General features: G+C 35.5%; 1 protein-coding gene across 1 annotated transcript; it reads right to left on the bottom strand.

The window, feature by feature from the left end:
- Positions 1-3,767: 3,767 nt before the first annotated feature.
- Positions 3,768-5,451, bottom strand: LOC120218872 (protein kinase PINOID 2-like). Its single transcript, XM_039215772.1, has 2 exons — positions 4,838-5,451; positions 3,768-4,738 (listed from the first exon to the last, which is right to left on the bottom strand). Exons 1-2 carry the CDS (start codon positions 5,404-5,406, stop codon positions 3,877-3,879), a joined length of 1,431 nt encoding a protein of 476 aa, XP_039071703.1. The 5' UTR covers positions 5,407-5,451; the 3' UTR covers positions 3,768-3,876.
- Positions 5,452-22,293: the final 16,842 nt, after the last annotated feature.

Raw genomic sequence — 22,293 nt, 5'->3', positions numbered from 1 at the left:
TTGCAAAAAAAAATCAAGTACAATATAATATTATTATTTATTAGTCTCAAGTGTCATCCCCTTGTGTTGGCTCAACTTTGGAGCTATTTCATGTGTTTGAAGTGCAGTGCCCATGAAATAGGACCACGTGTCCTAGAAAATTAATGGGATTGCCGCTATCTGCCTTTGACACTGGCAGACATCAAATATTCAATACACTGCAAAATGCTAAAACCTTTAGCAAGTGCTTCCTTAGTCTATCTTGTTATAGAAACTTGTTAGGTTCCCTTGCTCCGCAGCGGGTAATCCAAGATCTTTCGCATTTGCTTCCTCATCAGATGTCTATCGACTATCTAGTGGATAATCCAAGATCAGCAACTCTCAAAGCCTAATACTTTTGCTCAAGCCCAGACCTATATTTTGTTTGGGCTTCTGCAGTAGTCCTGACTTGGTAAATTACCATTATTATATTCATGACTGCTTTGCTTTATTACTGATTATTACTCCATGATTTTCCAACTTACCAAAGAGATATATAACAAAGGAAGTCGCGCATGGTTAAATCCAAGAAGAAGAAAAGTTCAAAAGTTGAGTGTTTTCCCTTTTAAGCCTAAAGGGAAAAAAAGAGAAGCAATTTACTTGACTTGGTGATAAAAGGGTTTGGAATTTGGATGCCATTTACCATTCTTAACAGCGATGTGAGAAAGGTGCCATTATATCAAAACAATTACTGCATTTTCATTGACAAACCGGTGAAGAATTACATGGTTTATATAGCACTTGGTTGCTGAACCAAGAAGCAAACTTCCTAACAGACTTTGACAAATATAACCGTATAACAACAGCCTAACAACCTATGGTTCTGATTGTCTGCAACCCAGCATACACCATCAACTATGAGCTTAACTACAAGCTTCTTGAATCTTCTCCATGCACACCATGCAGCATACCCTAGAGCTCGAGCAATGTTAGAGCATGATCATTGATGCTCACTAACTCATTATGCTAACATTCCCTCTACTTCTTCTTCTTTTGTTCTTCTGACCTTGAACACACTATTACAGCAAGCTCTAAAAACTAATTACAACTAATTTTTAACATTCAACCTTCTTGATAAAAAGATGAACACCCGAAACGAAAGTGCGATACATCTTTCCGTTCGATTTGAATCAGAAGTGTCGATGCTTCCTTCTGTTCGATTTGAATCGAAAGTGCCGATGCCTCCTTCCGTTCGATTTGAATCGGAAGTGTCGATGTTTTCTTCCGTTTCAATTTGAATCGAAAGTGTGATGCTTTCTTTCGTTCTTCTTATTCACCTTCATTTCTTTCTTTTTCCGAACCCGCTGTCTTAGCTCTTGTGCTTTGACCTTCATCTCTTCCGGTGTAAGAGAAGGTTTAGGTGCCTCAACATTTTTATTGACAGATACCTTGGGCATCTCATCTATGTTTGGATCAGCTTCATGCTTAACTACCCAGTTCATGGCAGCCTTAAGACTTGTGTTACCATAAAAGTGGAGAGTACGTATTGCTTGTGCGGTAGGGAAACTCATCGCTTCCAGCTCTTCAAACAGTTTTTTTTCAACCTCTAGCACAACCATCTCTTCAGACTAGCTGGTGCTACCTACATCAACAGCCTCTTCTGAGTCCATTGCTACCTTTGGGACCTCTAAACTGATTGGTTTTGCTGCCTCCAAAGTCTTATCTACAAACTCGGTATGCCCTGTTCGTTTTGTATGCAAATCGCTTTCTGTTTTGGATCGGCATGGTTTGCCACAAGTGGAGCAAACAAGATTGAGAACCTTCAGTAAATTGAAAATAGTATACCAAACCTCATTAGTAAACTCAGGTCCATACACAACAGATGATGAGGAACAGTGTAAACTTAGACTCATTTGGTGTAAACCGAGACCAGTGAACACCAGTTGAAGAACAATGACAGCCCAATGAAGTTTGCATGCATCCATTAAGAAGGGAATGAGTTCAAGATAGCATACAACATATGAATTGACCATTTTTGAATTGAAATGGAAGAAACAGTGGCGTTGAGGCATCATATTAATCAATCAAGCCCAGTGATTTTCTCGTAACAAAATCAACTCTGAGATCAAGTACGATGGATAGCGACGGACAGTGGTTGAGAATTCAGTGACTGATTGGAGTTTAGAAAGAAAATAACAACAAATGCAAGCGGAATAAAGATGGCCGCAGGATCATCGACGAATGATACCATGTGAGAAAGGTGCCATTATATCAAAACAATTATTGCATTTTCATTGACAAACCAGTGAAGAATTACATGGTTTATATAGCAATTGGTTGCTGAACCAAGAAGCAAACTTCCTAACAGACTTTGACAAATATAACCGTGTAACAACAGCCTAACAACCTATGGTTCTGATTGTCTGCAACCCGCACACCATCAACTATGAGCTTAACTACAAGCTTCTTGAATCTTCTCCATGCACACCATGCAACATACCCTGGAGCTCGAGCAATGTTAGAGCATGATCATTGATGCTCACTAACTCATTATTCTAACAAGCGAAGATTAGTAAAGGAAAATATGAGATATTCTGTACATAGGAAGATTCGTTCTGGTATTACTTAATTGAAGATCCCCATAACTTCTGCCCACCTGTGTTTGTTGAAGTGGTGACCATTTTCCTCTTATTTCTTTGTATCAGTTTAATTACCAGTTGGATGAAAGGTGAGAAATATGGAATACTAGATTAGAGATAACGCTGTCACTTTCTCCATGCAACCAACACGACCAAATGGGGTCTACTTTGAATTTGAGAAACCTCGCGTGCTCCTGCAAGCTGACGATCCACCGGTCCCCAGTCCCAGTCCCAGTCCCAATATTCCATATCAAATGGGTCACTCCAATTTTCCCCATCTCTTTTCAAATTTGAATCTACCTTATAATGAACCTGTTGGCCATTACATTCATGATTCATATATATATTCCTCTCCAAAGTTCTGACGTATTTCTTTAAAATTTGACTTATCCTTAATCAACCCACCCGCAATTTATATTTATAATAAGGTCCCAACCCAATGTTGATGTTGCCAGATTTTGGAACAAAACGTTGGATAATATGGAACGAAAGAGTGAACTTGACCTGATCAGTTGCTCTAGCACCTCGAAATCACAACAGATAAGCACGCATCAAGTTTCATAGATTCTTAGTATCTTATGTTCTTCCTCGAAATTTACAAATGAGAAAGAAAACGATGAGTCAATAAGGAATCAAATTATCACTCTTCTCGATGTAGTTACAGTTTGATGAGTATTATAAACGAGTTTAATTAAATACATGATCTTAATTCTTCTATATTTCTTGATTATGATGTTATTATTCCCACCACATTCTAATAATCATGAAAGTGGTCCACACATGATATTTCATCCTTCTCTTTAATTTTTTTCACCCCAAAACTTTTGCCTGCGGCAGGAAAACATGATTGATAATTTGTCCTTTTATTATATTTTATCTTACCTTTGATCCGTGAAAGGGCATGTGAATGCGTGGCTATGAAAGTGCTCATCTTGTGAAAAAAAAAGGTAACCGAATTGATAGAAAAAGTTACGAAAGGATTTTTTATAATGATTTTTTACCATCATTGAAAAGAGTCATAATTGTCATCACATGAAGTTGATAGATTTCTCATGGAATCACATTGGGACAATTATGGGATTCCTTCCTTTTACACGTCGGAATACATAAAAATAAATTAAATGTTAATTAATTCAAACCATACAAATTAGAGGATTACAATAACTTAAAAGAAGAAAAACTCTCTTGGCAGGAAAAACAACTCTTGCTTTGGTGTAATACATGATTTTTCACTTGTTTCCTGTTTTGTTTTTGGGTATTTTAATTTACATATTTAGAGTTAGAAATAATCAAAATGACGAGGGATTTGATATGGGGCATCTCTTTCTTCTTTGCTTAGGTTTGGAATGTGAACCCTACTGATCTTACGCTTGTATACATCACTGGGGACTTCAGGAGGCCTTACTGATCTAATAAGAGCCCAGTTCACTCCTTTAAAGAGCTCATGCCTTTTGATTTCTGCAGATCCCTTCAAGCTTCCGATTCTCTTCTTTGGATTCTTCACTAGTAGCTTGCTGATGAGATCTTGAACTTTGACTATCTCTTCATACTCTTTGCCGCTTTTAATACTAATTCTTGGGAATGTTAAAGGCTGTTTAAGGATATTGATCAATGTTTTCCCATTGTCTTCGCCTTTGAAAGGTGTTATACCGTACAACATTTCGTACAAAAACACCCCTAGCGTCCACCAGTCCACTGCACTCCCATGGCCTTGTCCTGAGATCACTTCTGGGGCCAAGTATTCGTGGGTTCCGACAAACGACTTGGACTTAGCATTGATCGGTTCGGCCACAAGTTCCGGACCGACTTCATGACCGTAATTATTAGCTTGTTCTGTGATTGTTATGACTTTAGAGCCTTTCTTTTTCCTATTGGAAGATGAGAAACAAGACAGCACTGGTTGCATGGGGGTAGCACATGCGGGAGTCAAGCAATAGCCGTCGTAATTTTCAGCGTCTTCCGAGTTTGGTTTATGCCTTAGTAGCTTCGGAACGACATCACATTTGAAGGAAAGATCGAAATCTGAAAGCATAATATGCCCATCTTCTCTAACCAAAACATTCTCTGGTTTCAGGTCCCTGTAAACAACGCCCATCATGTGCAGATACTCTAGTGCTAAAAGTATCTCAGCAGCGTAAAACCTGCATTATCACAATAGTTTATAATTAGAACTTAAGTCAATGAACCATTACTTGAATAAAAAATTACTAAATAGTACATCAATAATAAGATAAACTTACTTAGCAGATGAAATGCTGAAACGCTTTCCCGGTTGGCGTTGCCTTGCAACATACAAGTCGCCGCCAGGGCAATACTCCATTACCAAACAAGAGTAATGAGAAGCCTCAAAGTCTGCATACAAAGTGGGAACAAATGGGTGATCAAGCATACTCAGAATCTCTTTTTCCATGTCAGCTCTCTGCAACTTCTTCCTTACAGCAAGAGCTTCTCTATCCACCACTTTCATGGCGTAAAAGCACTGAGGCAAACCAACCACAGGGTTCCTTATCTGGCAAAGATAAACATTCCCTATGTCACCGCTTCCCAGCCTACGAAGAAGCCGAAAATGGTCCAGCCCGACTTTATCCTTGGCTCTCTTAAGTCGCTTCATGGCTTCCCATGCCGCCTGGTTTGCCTTGTGCGGCTTATGTGATCTGTAGAGAGAAGTTTCGACCGAACAAAGGGAAACCGAGCTCCGGCGGCTGCCGAAGCTTAGGTTGCTCATCCAGCTGCGGCTGGAGTCGGGTACGGTTATTGATGAGGAGCTGCTGTCGTAGTCAGATTCATCTCTGGTTATGGCCGCTGCCATTGTTGGTGTTGGAGCATGAAAAAAGGATGATAGTACTTTATAATGTTTTTGTGGGGGTTTTCCTCTTGCTGCTTCCTCGGGCTTTTTATATAGGAAATACTTTGCCATTGTTAAAAGTTTCAAAGTTTGGCAACCAACTTTGGAAAATGTTTTATTCAAAGTTTAGTAAATGTTTCTTTGAAAAATGTTTTTCAAAGTTTGGTAAAATTTTGGTAGATGTTTGTTGAAAATAGGAATGGGTAAATTCACTTTAGTCATTGCACTTTAGGGTATTTTTAAAGATTAGTCCCTAAGTTTCTACTATAAATACCCTTACCCATTTAGCTTCAAAATCATCCCAAAACATTTCTTTCTTCCTATACTAGAGAGCTTTCTTGTGAGTAGTGAGTGTTTTGTAAACACCTGTAAATTTTCTCTCTTAGTAAAAGATCTGCAGCAGCCTGGAGACGTAAGCACAATTGGCTGAACTCCGTTATCAATTTTCGGGTATTATTTTTCCGCTTTTATTTCGCATTCTCACTAATCTGGTTATAGGAAAATTACTTGTGCTCGGTTTATTTTCCTAACAACTGGTAATCAGAGCTTTTGGTTGTGAATTTTGTCAAATTTTCTGTGAGGTTACTATTCATTACTATTCACGTGAATAGTGAATTTCGTGAATAGTGAAATTCGGTCGGCGATACGAGTTTGTCGACGGTGGTGTTCTAATACACGGTGATTCGCAAGAATTGTCAGAAACGATCCAAACGAAGCCAGATTCGAGTGGGAGCGATGGCTGCAGACGAAGGGAAGGTGAAAATTGAAAAGTTCGATGGTGCGGACTTTGGCTTTTGGAAGATGCAGATTGAAGATTTTTTGTACCAGAAAAATCTATATCAACCTCTCTCAGGAAAGCAACCAAAGGGCATGAAGGATGAAGATTGGGCTCTTCTCGATAGACAAGCCCTCGGAGTTATCCGACTGACGTTATCCCGCAATGTTGCTTTTAACATAGCAAAGGAAAAGACCACGGCGGGTCTTATGGCGGCTCTCTCCAGTATGTACGAGAAGCCATCGGCCTCAAACAAAGTTCATTTGATGAGGCGATTATTCAATTTGCGGATGACGGAAGGGGCATCGGTGGCACAACACCTAAATGAACTCAACACAATCACAACCCAGTTGAGTTCAGTGGAAATTGAGTTCGATGATGAAGTTCGAGCTTTAATTCTCTTATCATCTCTACCAGACAGTTGGAATGCTACTGTTACAGCAGTCAGCAGTTCGTCGGGAAACAGCAAATTAAAATTCGACGATGTTCGGGATCTGGTACTGAGTGAAGAAATTCGACGGAGAGAATCGGGTGAAGCATCAACCTCCTCAGCCTTGCACACGGAGTCTAGAGGAAGAACTTCAGAAAGATATTCAAATCGTGGCAGATCAAAATCCAGACGGGAAAAATCTAGAACGGGAAAGAAAGATTTTACCTGTTATAATTGTGGCAAGAAAGGTCACTTTAAAAGAGATTGCCGAGCACTGAAGAAAGATACCAGTGCACAGGAATCTGCCAACGTGACAGAGGAGACAGGTGATGCCATGATTCTAAGCGTCAACAGTCCGATTGAATCATGGATCTTGGATTCAGGGGCATCTTTCCACTCCACCCCATGCCAAGAAATCATGGAGAACTATGTCAGTGGTGATTTTGGAAAGGTTCATCTTGCTGATGATGAAACCTTAAAGATCGTCGGAAAAGGAGACATCCGACTAAAGTTGCCAAACCAGACCACCTGGAAGCTGACAGGAGTGAGACATATTCCTGGCCTCAAAAGAAATCTGATTTCTGTTGGACAGCTTGATGGAGAAGGATATAGCACAACCTTTTCAGGCTGTGAATGGAAGATTACCAAAGGAGCACTCGTCATTGCTCGTGGTAAGAAGATTGGTACTCTCTATGTAACCTCAAATTTAGAGAATATCATTGCAGTAGCAGATGCTGATGGAAAATCAAACCTATGGCACCAAAGGCTTGGCCATATGAGCGAGAAATGGATGAAGACACTTTTGTCAAAAGGGAAGCTGCCGGATCTAAAAAATGTAAATGTCGGACTATGCGAGGATTGCATCTTTGACAAACAAAAGAAAGTCAGTTTTGCAAAGATTGGCAAGACACCCAAGGCAGAAAGGTTAGAATTGGTTCATACTGATGTATGGGGACCATCCTCAGTTCCATCTCTTGCAGGCTCACTATATTATGTCACCTTCATCGATGATTCAACAAGGAAGGTGTGGGTTTATTTTCTGAAGAAGAAATCAGAAGTCTTCGATATCTTCAGAAAATGGAAGGCCATGGTGGAAAATGAGACTGGTTTGAAAGTCAAGCGGTTGAGGTCTGACAATGGAGGAGAGTACAGAGACAGTAGATTCAGAGATTTCTGCGCAAACAATGGGATCAAGATGGAGACAATAGTTCCCAAGACACCGCAACATAATGGTGTAGCAGAGCGCATGAACAGAACTCTGAATGAACGTGCCAGAAGTATGAGGATACATGCCGGCTTGCCCAAATTTCTATGGGCTGAAGCAATCAACACTGCAGCTTACTTGATCAACCGTGGGCCCTCAGTTCCTTTGGATGGCAGAATACCAGAGGAAGTTTGGAGCAAGAAAGAAATAAACCTTTCACACTTAAGAGTGTTTGGTTGTATTTCTTATGTACACATAGACTCTGCTGAAAGAAGTAAGCTTGATGCTAAGTCCAACAAATGTGCCTTTGTTGGTTATGGCGGTGATGAGTTCGGTTACCGGTTTTGGGACTATGAAAATCGGAAGATCATCAGAAGCAGAGACGTCATTTTCAATGAAAATGTGATGTACAAAGATAGATCAACCGCAGAATCAAGTAATACCGAAGCTGAAACAAAGGAATTTGCTGAGTTCGAGGAGATTTCTGGAAATGATGTTCAGGTCAATCCTGAAGCAGTTCAAGAAGAACCAGGCACACCAGAACTGAGACGCTCCTCCAGAATTCCTAAACCAACCCAACGGTATTCTCCTTCTTTACACTACTTGTTGCTGACTGACAATGGTGAACCAGAGTGCTATGATGAAGCAATGCAAGTGGAGGATTCAGTCAAGTGGGAGTCTTCCATGAAAGATGAGATGGACTCGCTTATGTCAAATCAGACATGGGAATTAGCTGAATTACCACCAAGCAAGAAAGCGCTCCACAACAAGTGGATTTACAGGATCAAAGAAGAGCACGATGGGAGCAAACGCTACAAAGCAAGATTGGTTGTCAAAGGCTTTCAGCAAAAAGAAGGTATTGACTACAATGAAATTTTCTCTCTAGTCGTAAAATTGTCTACAATCAGACTGGTGTTGAAAATTGTAGCTGCAGAGAATTTACATCTTGAGCAGTTAGATGTAAAGACAGCTTTCCTTCATGGTGATTTGGAGGAAGAAATCTATATGAGGCAGCCAGAAGGCTTCATAGAGGCAGACAAGAAAAACCTGGTATGCAGGTTGAAGAAGAGCTTGTATGGTTTAAAACAAGCTCCTAGACAGTGGTACAAGAAGTTCGATAGCTTCATGAGTAGCAGTGGTTTTATCAGATGTCAAGCAGATCATTGTTGCTACATCAAGAGGTTCGACAACAGCTTCATTATTTTATTATTGTACGTTGATGACATGCTCGTTGCAGGCTCATACATGCAAGAGATTATACACTTGAAGCAAAAATTATCGAAGCAGTTTGCTATGAAGGATCTGGGCGCTGCAAAGCAGATTCTTGGGATGAGGATCAAGAGAGACATAAAGTCGGGGACTTTGATGTTATCACAGGCTGAGTACATCAACAAAGTACTCTCCAGGTTCAACATGCAAGATGCTAAACCAGTAAGTACACCTTTAGGTGTTCATTTCAGACTCTCCAAAGACCAATCACCAAAGACGGAGGAAGAACGTGCACACATGGTGAAGGTGCCGTATGCCTCAGCAATTGGAAGTCTGATGTATGCCATGGTTTGTACCAGACCAGATATTGCTCATGCAGTGGGAGCTGTTAGCAGGTACATGAATAATCCGGGCAAGGTACACTGGGAAGCAGTCAAATGGATCCTCAGATATCTTCGGGTACCACAAACAAAGCACTTTGTTTCAAAGGTGGAGATATGATACTGACAGGCTATGTAGATGCTGACTTAGCCGGAAATGTCGACATCAGAAGGAGCACTACAGGGTATGTCTATACTCTAGGAGGAACTGCAGTGAGTTGGGTTTCTCAACTACAGAAGATAGTTGCTCTCTCCACAACTGAAGCAGAATATGTCGCTGTTACGGAAGCCAGCAAGGAGATGGTTTGGCTCCAAAGTTTCTTGGAAGAGTTAGGCAAGAAACAAGAAAACAATATCTTGTATTGCGACAGTCAAAGTGCTATCCATCTAGCAAAGAATCCGTCTTTTCATTCCAGGACAAAGCACATACAATTGAGATATCATTTTATCCGGTCTCTTCTGGAAGATGGGATTTTGAAACTTGAAAAGATTAGTGGAGCTCAAAATCCGGCAGACATGTTGACAAAGACGGTGACTACGGACAAACTGAAGTTGTGTTCAACTTCAGTTGGCATGCTAGAATAACAAGACCAGACATGCTGCTGCATTGATTGAGGTGTGAAGACATATTAAAATCAGTCTTCAAGTGGGAGATTGTTAAAAGTTTCAAAGTTTGGCAACCAACTTTGGAAAATGTTTTATTCAAAGTTTGGTAAATGTTTCTTTGAAAAAAGTTTTTCAAAGTTTGGTAAAATTTTGGTAGATGTTTGTTGAAAATAGGAATGGGTAAATTCACTTTAGTCATTGCACTTTAGGGTATTTTCAAAGATTAGTCCCTAAGTTTCTACTATAAATACCCTTACCCATTTAGCTTCAAAATCATCCCAAAACATTTCTTTCTTCCTATACTAGAGAGCTTTCTTGTGAGTAGTGAGTGTTTTGTAAACACCTGTAAATTTTCTCTCTTAGTAAAAGATCTGCAGCAGCCTGGAGACGTAAGCACAATTGGCTGAACTCCGTTATCAATTTTCGGGTATTATTTTTCCGCTTTTATTTCGCATTCTCACTAATCTGGTTATAGGAAAATTACTTGTGCTCGGTTTATTTTCCTAACAGCCATGAAATTTGTAATGCCTGATCAAAGAAAGTTACAGAGCCTTGCTTTTTCCCCTAATTGAGGCTTCCAACTTTGATTAATAATTATGATAGTGGTGAATTTATGATTTATAATGAACCAAAGTAAATAAAAGGAGCTTTTTAATATTAGAGTGATGAGCATGCTAACTGACACAACCACTAGTCTTTGTTTTCAACAAAAGGTCTTGCACACTTACAATTCTTGTAATTTGAAATATCATGTAAAAATAATGGATTTCTTTGATTATTTCTTGTGATAAAAAATTCCATTATTCTCAAAGAAATGTTGAAAATCTGCATCATCTATGATTACCACTGTAAAAATCATCAGAATTCGTGAGAGTTGGTCAAAAGCGTTTCTTCTTTTCCTGCTATAAAGCTTATATGCACCGATTTTCAAGCTACTTTTCCCAGCAACCAAACCTCTTAATGCCCAATTAAATTAAATCATGGGATCACGTCTAACTAATAATGATTTCAGATTATCTAATATTTATAAAAACATATATTCGATATTATTTATTTTATTCATCAAAAATAAAACATTTACTATAAAAAGCAATTTTTAAAGTAAAGATGATTGATGATGAACTCTTCACTGGTAAGTGGCAAGTATAAGCACCCCGGTCTTATCGTCAAAATCCCACCAAAACGACAGACATACCAAAAGAAAGCGTTACCGTTTTCAAGGGTCAGATATTACATTTTTCCCCTCACCCTTTGAGCGGTAGTTAACCTCTTTAAGTCTTAACCATTAAAAGTTAAAACTTAAAACAAAATTGAATATATATATATATATATATATATATATATATATATAATTTCCTAAAAACAGTACATGTAAATAATAAAGTAACGGAGCTTATGCTACTTTAAAGATGTTAAGTACTTAGGTGAAAGCATTGATAAAAGGTGGAACAGAGCTACACGAAGAACCCGTGTCCCCAAACTTATTTTCGCCTCGCTTCATTTTATATTTTATTCTCTTTCTATTCATTTTAAAAAAAATATTTTGTATGATAATGTGATAGAAGTAAGTTTAAGAGTAAATATATATTTTTAATGATGATATTTTAATATGTTTGTAATTTTTTTATTATTAACATATCCGATAATGAATCTAATTAAAAATTAATCAAATTTCAATTTTAAGTTATGCAATGAAGAAAAAACAATTTTTTAAATATATCTACATCTTATTTTAATGTTTAAAATAACAAATTTATTACTATCAATAAATGAATTAATATTTTTTATGATATTTTTATTATGCATGTGAAGCCGGTATATATAAGAGAGGGAACCGTATGATGTATATTAGGGTCCATGTCTATGACTTGACACGTGTAAAATTTTATTGATTTTTTTAAACTGTCTTGAACAAAGAAATGGTATTTTCATTTGTACTTTGAATTGATTTGTCTTGAGATATAAACAAATATTTAATTTAGAAGTTTTAATACTAATATTTCATTTATAAAAAGTTATCAGTAAGTTGTTATGATTTCATTTTTTAAATATTATTTGACCAAAGTTTGTTTCTTGGAACATGGTTTGTATTTAAGGCATTAGGATCTTACATTTTGGCATTGACTTTTTGTTCAAAGAAATTTGACTCCATTTTAGTTTAAGGCATACCTTGAAGCTATGTAGAATTTGAAGGCAATTGTATTATGGTCTTATCTTTACATTTTCCGAGGAAAATATAGTATGCTAATAAAAATTCAATTCATCACACGTATTCTTTTACGATAAAAGAATACATATATGTTAAGAAATTGAATAATTATGTTTTCTGAAAAATTATATATTAAGAAATACCTTGAACTAGATCACATGTGACAAAAGATAAATGAACATTATTTTTAAGATGGGATAACAATAATTTTGATTCAAGTATCAATATGATAACAACAATCAGTTGGTCTAATGAGATGCGTTACTAGAAAAAGATTTTTTTTTCTTTTGTTTCCTTGGAGAGCTTCACTTTTGTCTGCAAAATCTTATCATCTGGACTTTGGTTGCAATTTCAGGCAGCAAAAACTGCAGCAGAGTGACAAATGTATAGGAAGATTCAAAGCTCCATAACATGCTCCATACATTCTTCTCCCCCAACCAACCTTCTCCCATTTTAGATATTTCTTCAGCTACAAACAAAGAAAAAATACTTTCAAAACGTGTCATGATGAGTGCCACTTATCGTTTATTACTGTGGATTCTAGTTCATTAACTCTGCTATAAGCAAATCACAGTTAAACAAATGACGCAATCATTTGGTAAATCTTTGAGGTCTCTCAATTCCTTTTTCTAAATGCCTCTTTTTGTCATGATGGATTGCCTTTGTTTTGTTTTTTCTTTTCAATTTCCATAATTAGCCAAAAAGAAAAATTGGCCCTTCTTCCCATCATTTTCCTTCAACCCCAATGATGAATGATCAAAATCTTAAAATGATATTAAAACATGATGACTATGTTCTGCCGTGTATGTAAACTGTAATTTGATTTCATATTTTATGCGAATTAATAAAAATTACTTCAGTCGAGTCAAATAATTAATATCATGAAAATAATAAAATCATTCCATCAAATATTTAAATATATATTGAATAAATACATATTATTTGTTCAACATGTGAACTTCTAGGTTACTCGATTTATTAACTTTGCTTGTCTACCGCCGGAATCACGTTCGCCTAAAATACAGCTTATGGTCCTATCGAGTTCCAAGAAACTGGTGATTGATTTAAATGGAATAATGATTCCAGCCAAGTAAAACCGGTAACAATCAAACTGCAGATTTAACCTAACAAGACAATGGAAAAAAGAAAGAAGTGATAAACATTCAGACTGCAAACTTTTCACAGCAAAAGATGGCCAGTCTGACAGCTCCACAACACAATGTTGTCAAATGCCATGGGTTTTTAACAAAACATTCACAGCATCAATTTCAGTGAAAAGAAATCAGACCAAATTCGAAACGGATATGGATGCTTACTCTGAGGCATTGTTTTTTTTTTCTTCTTGTTGAAATGGAGGTTTTGTTGAGACATATCATAATGGGCAGCTCCAACCCTTGGGGTCCAACACATTTGTTTTGTTTCTTTTAGGCTATGTTGATTTGAATCTGCAAAGATATGGCATATTTTGATTGGTCCCACATTCAAAGATCATGTCTTTGAGCCATGTATCATTCATGCACTGCTTTAAGATAATCAGGGTCTGAATCTCTGATAAACCTGAAAACACTCACCTAAATTATGAATAAGAGCATATATCAATTTTAAATAAGTTGAATTATTTATGAATATTTAAATAGTATATTTAGCTACAAGTCAAACACTGAAATAGTATTAAAATAACATATTTTTCTAGAGAAATATTATCAATACAATATAGCTACAAGTGCAGTGATGTATTTGTAATGATTCATGCCTTGAACCAAGTTATTCATTTAACTTAGTCAAGGTTCTTGTATTGTTTTTGTTTTCTTTAACCCTCAGACTGAACTCCAAGTCTTCAACTAAACTTGAGCCTACAGATTGTCTAGCTGGTTGGGTGACATTGAGAAAATGAAACAGAAAATATTCTTCACCAAGCCATCATGAAGTCAAGGAAGAAAGCAAATAGGTTTCCACATCTAAATGTTTAGTCTTAAACGTTTATCACGTCAAATGGTAAAGAGTTTGATGCTTTTTAGTCAAGTTCAAATTTTATGAATTGAATAAATAGCATTATAGGAATGTTTACTTCATAATTTAGAGTTAATTAACTTAATATATAATCTAGACTTATATAACTATCAGATATGAAAATCCTAAAGAAATTGCAATGGGACTGGTTTAGAAATTAGAAGTAGTGATGGTAAACCTTAGTTCCTACATATGGATGGTTCAGTTTCTGACGCCCAACAATCTCTGGGTCTGGGCTTGCCAATTTCAGTGAACTACCAAACCGAACGAGAACATATGAATCAATTTACTCGCATGATTTGTGTGTACAAAAAGTATACGAAGAAGGCAAAGTGCTAATTATTAACATTACCAGGTTTATTTTCAAAAAGAGCCTCAATCTCTTCAAGGGATTTATCTTTTGTTTCAGGCAATAAAAATAGAAGAAAATAGTGGCCAATGTCATAATCCCAGAAAGTATGAAGAAAACTGTCGCAAACGTAATGTTGTTTCCAATGGTTATGAAACTCATAGCAAGACCTCCACATACAAATCTGTTTACCGGTACAGCAATGCTCGTGTCTTTGCTTGGTAACTTGATTGGGATAATTTCAGATGAATACACCCACGTGATGGGCCCAATCCCGATGGGAAAAATGAAAGATCAGCACAACCTGCAATTATACTCAATACAATCGCCCATGTAGGATCAGATCAGGGTTATGTTCTGCAAGAAACTTGGATCCCAAGCCCAGTCCCCACCAAAGAAAAAGACCATCCCGATAGTGCCTAACCAAAGCTGCGCTCTCCTTCCGAACCTGTCCAACAAAAGATACTCATGTAATCCATGATTCAAATTAGATATTCGTTTGACTTTTATATACCATATAATATGATTGGAAATCCACGATGTAATTAGACCTCGGCTAATGCCAGAGGAGAAGCAACACTTAGGCCCCGTTTGATTCAGGGTATAATTTATTCATGGGAGTAATATTTTTCCCGGGAGAATATATCCACGTTTGGATCAAACATATTACCAAGTGCCAGGAATGAAATAATACAAACAGTGAATTTTTAGTCAGCTTTCTCGGGAATATCTATCCCCCGTCTCCCTTAAGTATTTGATTATTCCCGTCCTCTGTTGGCTAAAATACCCTCTCCCCGTAAGCTTGCTTTTGCGAAGGAACTTTGAGCTCTTTGAAACCTAATGCAAAAGCAAAAATGTCGAACTCAAATGCCCCAGAGTGCGTGGTACGAGGATGAATCAGAGTTGAAAAAGAAAGTGTTTGGAGAGGAGGGGAAAGGGAAAAAGGCTGTAGATGTTAGAAACGTGGAGGAGCTGAAGAAATTAGCTGAGAAGAAGATGGAACTTGGGGGAAGATTGATGTACCAATACGCTAAAGATTATGAATCATCGAAAGGAATGTCTGGGGATATGAAGATGGTTTTGGCTAGTCAGATGTCAGGGACGACTGCTGATAAAGTTTCTGCCTTTTCATTCTTGGTTGCGGATAATCATGTTGCTAATTTGAAGTCACTTGATGGGCTTTTGGGTATGAATTTTCATGTTTTTGATGTTGTTAAGTTTTAAGGAGTTGGGAAAGTTATGATTGTTGAGCTTATGGTTTTAATACATTTCATCTATGGTTGCGGTGTGTTTGACCCATTGACCATTACTGAATTTATGCTCATTTGATGATCTTTTAGTTGCGTTCACTTGTAATATAGGGGAGTAATTATGCTTTTGCTTGCTGTTTTAAAAAAAAATAGTATGCTTGAATTTGATCTGTGGCAATGGGTTAGTTTTACATGTTGAATGTTGTTCGTTCGAAAATCTTTTCATGAGTTTATTTGAATAATGTACAAATGTCAAAAATGTGTTGATCTACTCAAATATTATTATATGCATTTTATTAAATTGTCCCTGGATATTTCCTCCTAGTTGCTGAACTGCTATTGTTCAAATTGCAGGGTTAGTAACATCAAAAGTAGGAAAGGGGTATGCATTTACTGGATTCGAAGCTTTAAAAGAAAATTTTATTTCAAAGTGAGTACTCTCGCTCTCCCTACATTTCACTGGTTTTCTTTTTAAAATATTTCTTTCATATTGAGTTTCTTTTCAATCTCATTCATTCATGTAGTTCATATGCTACATTAGGATAGAGCGAAAGTTATTGGTAAATAGTGGCTAAGGTAGGAGGTATAAGAGCTTTATGTGCCCAAGATTGGTAACCTCCCATCTATAGTATATGTCCTATAGTGGGCGTTAAAGATTATGACATTATAGACACGAATCCCTACTATGCACTTCTAGAAGTTATCTAGATTTAGTTGGTCCAGAGTTTTCCCAAAATCTAAGGTGCGAAGTGTATATTAACATAGTTTGATGGTTTTTGTCAATTGTTGCACATTTTAATTTTTACAGGTTATTGTCTGATCGAAAGCTGAAAACACTCTTACAACGTCCTGTGAACGAGCTTCCAGAGACAAAAGATGGTTATTTTCTTCTTTTCTAGTATTGGGAGGACTGCTTAAAGCAAAAGTATGTTTGACCTTTTCCCCCTTATGGCAGTTGTGTGGCATTTGTAAGCTTCCTAAGTTGGTCACTTTGTTAAATTTTAATGAGGATGGTCCTTGGAGCCCATAATAAATTAGTTTAGGCATTTGTGTGATTTATTATTCAAAATGATCTAAACCAAACCAAACCATCCAAAGTATAGCTCAAAACTAAACTAATTTAATTTTCAAACTCAAAAAGTTGTACCAATGACTGTAATAAACCTGAATAAATCTATTGTCGTACTGAAATGATTTGAAAAAAATAATCCAAAGGTAGTATAACTTGAGTTTTCTTCAACTTTTTCAGGTATGAGCGTTTTGTCAATGCAGTTGAGGAGGCATCGAGAGATATGTTACTGGCTTTGAAAGATAAAGGCACTAAAGGTTAGTCTTATCTGCTAAGTTCTAACCTATGCACTACTTGTGAATTGTGATCATTAGCAGATCTCACTTTTTGTGGAAGATTGACTACAAGGAGTCTTTGTATAAATTGTACAATTATCGAAGCTTTTTGATCTTTTTGTTGAAGGGTTTTGTTGGAATTCCCATTTTACATGGTAGTTTAAGCTTACTTGATGCATCTGAATTTAGTTGAATTGAAAATAGATCATAGGTCAATCTAGAGTATCTTGATATGTGTTTCGCAAGGTCAAGGATTTACTTTGGGGGATGGAATCTCATATCCTAAAATGAGTAATTGGAAATGTTTATTGTACTTCAGTTCTTGTTTACGTTAGGTTATATTACAAATGTCTTAACTTTATATTTTGCAAACCATGTATGCACTGCTAAAGAGCAAACCGGAGCAAAAACGTAAGCTAATATCTTCCCTAGTTAACAAAGTAAGTTGGTATTAAATTACTTGAACACTAGTTTTTTCCATCTATTGAAGCCTATGCACAGTAACAACTTTTTAAGCGGTAATAATTTTGTTTAATCATATTCTGGTTATATACAGCTTGAAGATCCTCAAAGTAAGGGTGCATCAAATGCATACTTTTATTTATCAAACCTTCTATAATATTCTAGAGCCGCTTCAACTCAAAAGGAGGTTTACTTGGTGCTTTGGATGTTGGCTTTGAGTTATATCAAGGTTGAGAAGTTAGTCCTTGGATTTTGACTTTGGGTAGCAAGCAAGTGCCATTTTGGACTCCAAACAAAGAAAAGTAGAAAACTGAATTTGATGGAAAATTATAGGACGAGTAGTTTTTAACTTGTAGTATGTATAGTTGATCAAATTCTATGTACTTTTGACATCTTCAAGTAATTAGATGGCAAGCCTCATAATAAGGCTAGAAAAGCAATGCATAAGCTACCAGTAATTAGATGATATGTTATCTAAGAATCACTTGAATTAAGTTTTTTATTTTTTTGAATTATTAAAATTACACATTAATTTTGTTAAATGCGTAAGTAATACATAAATATTAATCATGTACCAAAAGAAATACATAAACATTAATTTATAATTTTATATAATATATAATTTTGATTTTTGTGTAATTGTATATATAAAATTTTAATTTAATTATACACATTTAAAAAGTAAATGCATTCATTTATAATAAAGTCATCTTTGTACATTTTGGTAGGAGTAAAATTGTTCATCTATTAAAATGTTCATATGCTTATTTAGTTAAATGTTAATATAAAATTTTAATATATTTTTAGAATTATGTAAAATTTAATATTATTTAAAATTAAAATAATACATGGTATATTTACTCTTTTATTCTGCCCATTTATCTTTTAAATTTTATAAAAAAATTATACATAAATTTTAATAAAAAGTATATATATTAAAAATAATAAAGTAATATATTCTCAATGAATTTTTATATAAATATTTTCATTTAAATATTTAGAATTCCACTCGTTAAATAATATAGAACAAGGACAATTTCGTAAAATATACATTCCAGTAATATTTTATTCCTTCAACCAAACACTGTAATCTTACATTCCTACCAAACAAACCAAACACAATGTAACATTCTCAGTAATGTGTTAGGTAATGAAACATTCCGGTAATCCTACTCCCGGAGATAATCTTACATTCCGTGAACCAAACGCACCCTTAGGAAATAGACCTCCGGCTAAAGGAGGCTCCCATCCAATGTACCAAAAAAACGTAATTGTGACATGTTTGGACAATAATTTTTAAGGAGGTGGATGTGAATTGGTGTATTCATTTTTATAGTTAATATTATTTTATTTTTTTAACATCTTAAATTATATAGATCTCGTCTTTCCCCATGTAGATAGCACTATTCAAAATTGAATCATTAAAATTGATATATCTATTATTTTAAAAAAAGTAAATATGTCTAATTTTATAATTATAACTTGCATCATCAAATATGATAAGAAAATTATATTGTGACATAGAATAATATATTTTATTTTTAAAAAATAAATATGATAATATTATTTCAATTAAATATATTTTAAAAATAAATTTACATATACTATAATCATTAAAATAATAAATAATTTTAAAATAAATAAACATCTTTTTTTTTAAAAAAAATAAAGAAGGTAAGAAAAAACTGTTACAAAGCTTTATTTAACATAGGATAGGGAGGGCTACAGAAGTCCCTATGAATGATATCAAGTAAAGGAGGCAGAAAGGAACCGAAAATAACAATAGAACAATCACGAGAAATATTCATTTTAATGATGAAATCTGCTGCTGAATTAGCCTTATGATAGATCTTCATGAAATCAAAGAGCCAAGGTTTATTGTAAAGAATCGCAATTGATCTCACCAATGCGAGGGGATATCCATAGACGGAGAAGAAAGAAGACTAAACATCGTTGCTATCAGTCTGGACGATAACATATTCAATATCTTATTGTCATGTGAGTCGAAGGCCTTCTAGGATACCCCATAAATAATAGTTTTAACTAAGTAGTTTATGGATAAAAATTATACATTGTGGGCGTGGAGATTTGGACTCGAATCCAGCCACAATTTCATTGAAATTTTGTCTTTATTTAATTTTAAAGAGAATGAATTAGAGCCCTAACTAAAACAAAGGTAATAGATAAAGATTGCAAGTGGTAATTAGACATCTTTATTCTTCATCGAGTACCAAAACATCACCGATTTAAAAAATAATAATTCGAAAATTAAAAATTCATCGAACTCAGCATAACCACGTCAGCTTCCATATTAAATTCCCCTATTTTTTCTCTTATCGCACTCTTATTTTTTAAGGGTAAAGTATAGTAATGGCCACTGAACTTTTTTAAAGTTTTCATTTAGGTCTCCCAACTTTTAAAACTTGTAATACAGTCCCCTAATATTTAGTCCATTTACAATACGGTCCCCAACATTTAGTCCGTTTGCAATATGGTCCCCGACGTAACTGATCGTTTGACGTCGTTACACTATCGTTAGTACGTTTATAATATGGTCACTGAACTTTTCAAGCACTTGCATTTAGGTCCCCCAACTTTTAAAACTTGCAAAATAAACCTCAATTTCATTCTAAACCCCAAATTCCTTTTAAATATCAAATTTCCTTTTTCGCTTCTCCCTTCTCATTTCTAGCGTAACTTTTCATTCGGGGATGCATGCAAAATTCTAATATAACTTTGAATTATGTGGAGGTGTTGACTTGAATAAGGGCCCATTGAGAGAAGACCCGACCAATAGACTATCGGGACCATCAACGATTCAAGGTGTAATGTTAGATATAGGTCATCTCAGGTGAAACATAGATGTTTGATCAAATACTACTAAGATGAACTAAGTATCATTGTTGAAAGTCACCAACAAAGCTGGAATTATTTTGTATAAATGAAATATAATAATTTCTTCGTTTAATCATTGTGGTTAAAGATTTTCCAATAGATTATCAAATATAATGAAATCCCAAACAACACATTCACCTCTTAGTCTCTTTCGCTCACTTGCACTCTCGTTTGGTTTTTGTTCTTCAATTTTCCGCCATGTAAAATTGTAAACCCAAGCAGTGCTCTGTCTTTCAACTTTTTATTTACAAAGAAAAAATGGAGGAAGAATTGCTGGAACGCAACACAGAATGCGTTTATTTCTTAGCCTCTCCCCTCGCTTGCAAGAAGGTATTTATTTTCTCTTTTGGGCTATTTGGAAGTAAGCTTTTCCTCTTTCGCACTTTCCCATTTTCAGCTCACATTGTGTGTTTTTTGTTGAAATTTTTATGTTTCTGGAAGTGCATATCAATGATCTAGATATTCAGTGTTAGTTTTGAACCAAAACCATCTAATTTTCTTTCTTTATTATTCATCAAAACTTTTAGTACTCCTTATGAAATATATATAGTCCATCAGAATAGAAGTGCAATAAGGTCATATGCTAAATTTTTTTTGATCTTCATGTTTGGTTTTTATTTAAATTAGGGAATTGGTTGTGAGTATCGACATAGTGAAATCACCAGGCTCAATTTGAGAGACTGTTGGTACTAATTTATTGGGAATTGTATTGATATGACCTGTGGTTTTTGGCGTCCAGTGAGCTCATATTCTTTTTAATAAGTTCATGTTGATTATGGGACTGATATATCGTGAACGAATTGGATTTTTTTACATGTTTTTGAAATTTTATAGTTGAATTGTATTGAATTATAGCTTTAAAAGAAAATTTTGCATGCACGCAACTCGAAAGACATCATGACAGGGTAATATATTTGGAGCAACTACTTGACCCTGTCACGATGCCTTTCGAGTTGCAAAAGAGACTGAGAGGTGAATACATTGTTTGAGATTTCATTATATTTGATCATCTGTTGGAAAATCTTTAACCACGAGGATTAAACGAATAAATTATTATATGCCATTTATACAAAATATTTTCAGTTTTGTTGTTGACTTTCAACAATGATACTTAGTTAATCTTAGTAGTATTTGTCAACTATGCATTTTTAACCCTATTTTTTTCTCACAAGCATTTCATCGAACATCTATGCTTCACCTGAGATGACATGTATCTAACATTACACCTTGAATCGTTGATGGTCCCGATAGTCTCTTGGTCGGGTTTTCTCTCAATGGACCCTTATTCAAGTCAACACATCCACATAATTCAAAGTTATATTAAAATTTTCCATGCATCCCTAACTGAAAAGTTATGCTGGAAATGAGAAGAGAGAAGCGAAAAAAGAAAATTGAGATTAAAAAAGAATTTGGGGTTTAGAATGAAATTGAGAATTATGTTGTAAGTTTTAAAAGTTAGGAGATCTAAATGCAAGCGCCTGAAAGTTCAATGACCATATTGCAAACGTACTAACGGCAGTGTAACGACGTCAAACGGTCGATTACATCGGGGACTATATTGTAAACAAACTAAATGTTGGGGACCATATTGCAAACAAACTAAATGTTGGGGACCATATTGCAAACAAACTAAATGTTGGGGACTGTATTAAAAGTTTTAAAAGTTAGGAGACCTAAATGAAATATTTAGAAAAGTTCAGTGACCAATACTATACTTTACCCTTTTTT

The sequence above is a fragment of the Hibiscus syriacus genome, unplaced genomic scaffold (assembly GCF_006381635.1).
Source record: "Hibiscus syriacus cultivar Baekdansim isolate YM2019G1 unplaced genomic scaffold, ASM638163v2 tig00110201_pilon, whole genome shotgun sequence".
In the NCBI taxonomy this organism is placed as follows: Eukaryota; Viridiplantae; Streptophyta; class Magnoliopsida; order Malvales; family Malvaceae; genus Hibiscus; species Hibiscus syriacus.
The sequence above is the reverse complement of the archived record's forward strand: the minus strand, read 5'-3'. Positions and strand labels throughout refer to the sequence as shown.

Bases quoted from the DNA above. Each gene is read 5' to 3' on its own strand.
- LOC120218872 (XM_039215772.1), bottom strand. From the start codon at position 5,406: ATGGCAGCGGCCATAACCAGAGATGAATCTGACTACGACAGCAGCTCC. The intron at 4,739-4,837 runs GTAAGTTTATCT...GTGATAATGCAG, and splicing joins TTCAGCATTTCATCTGCTAA to GTTTTACGCTGCTGAGATAC.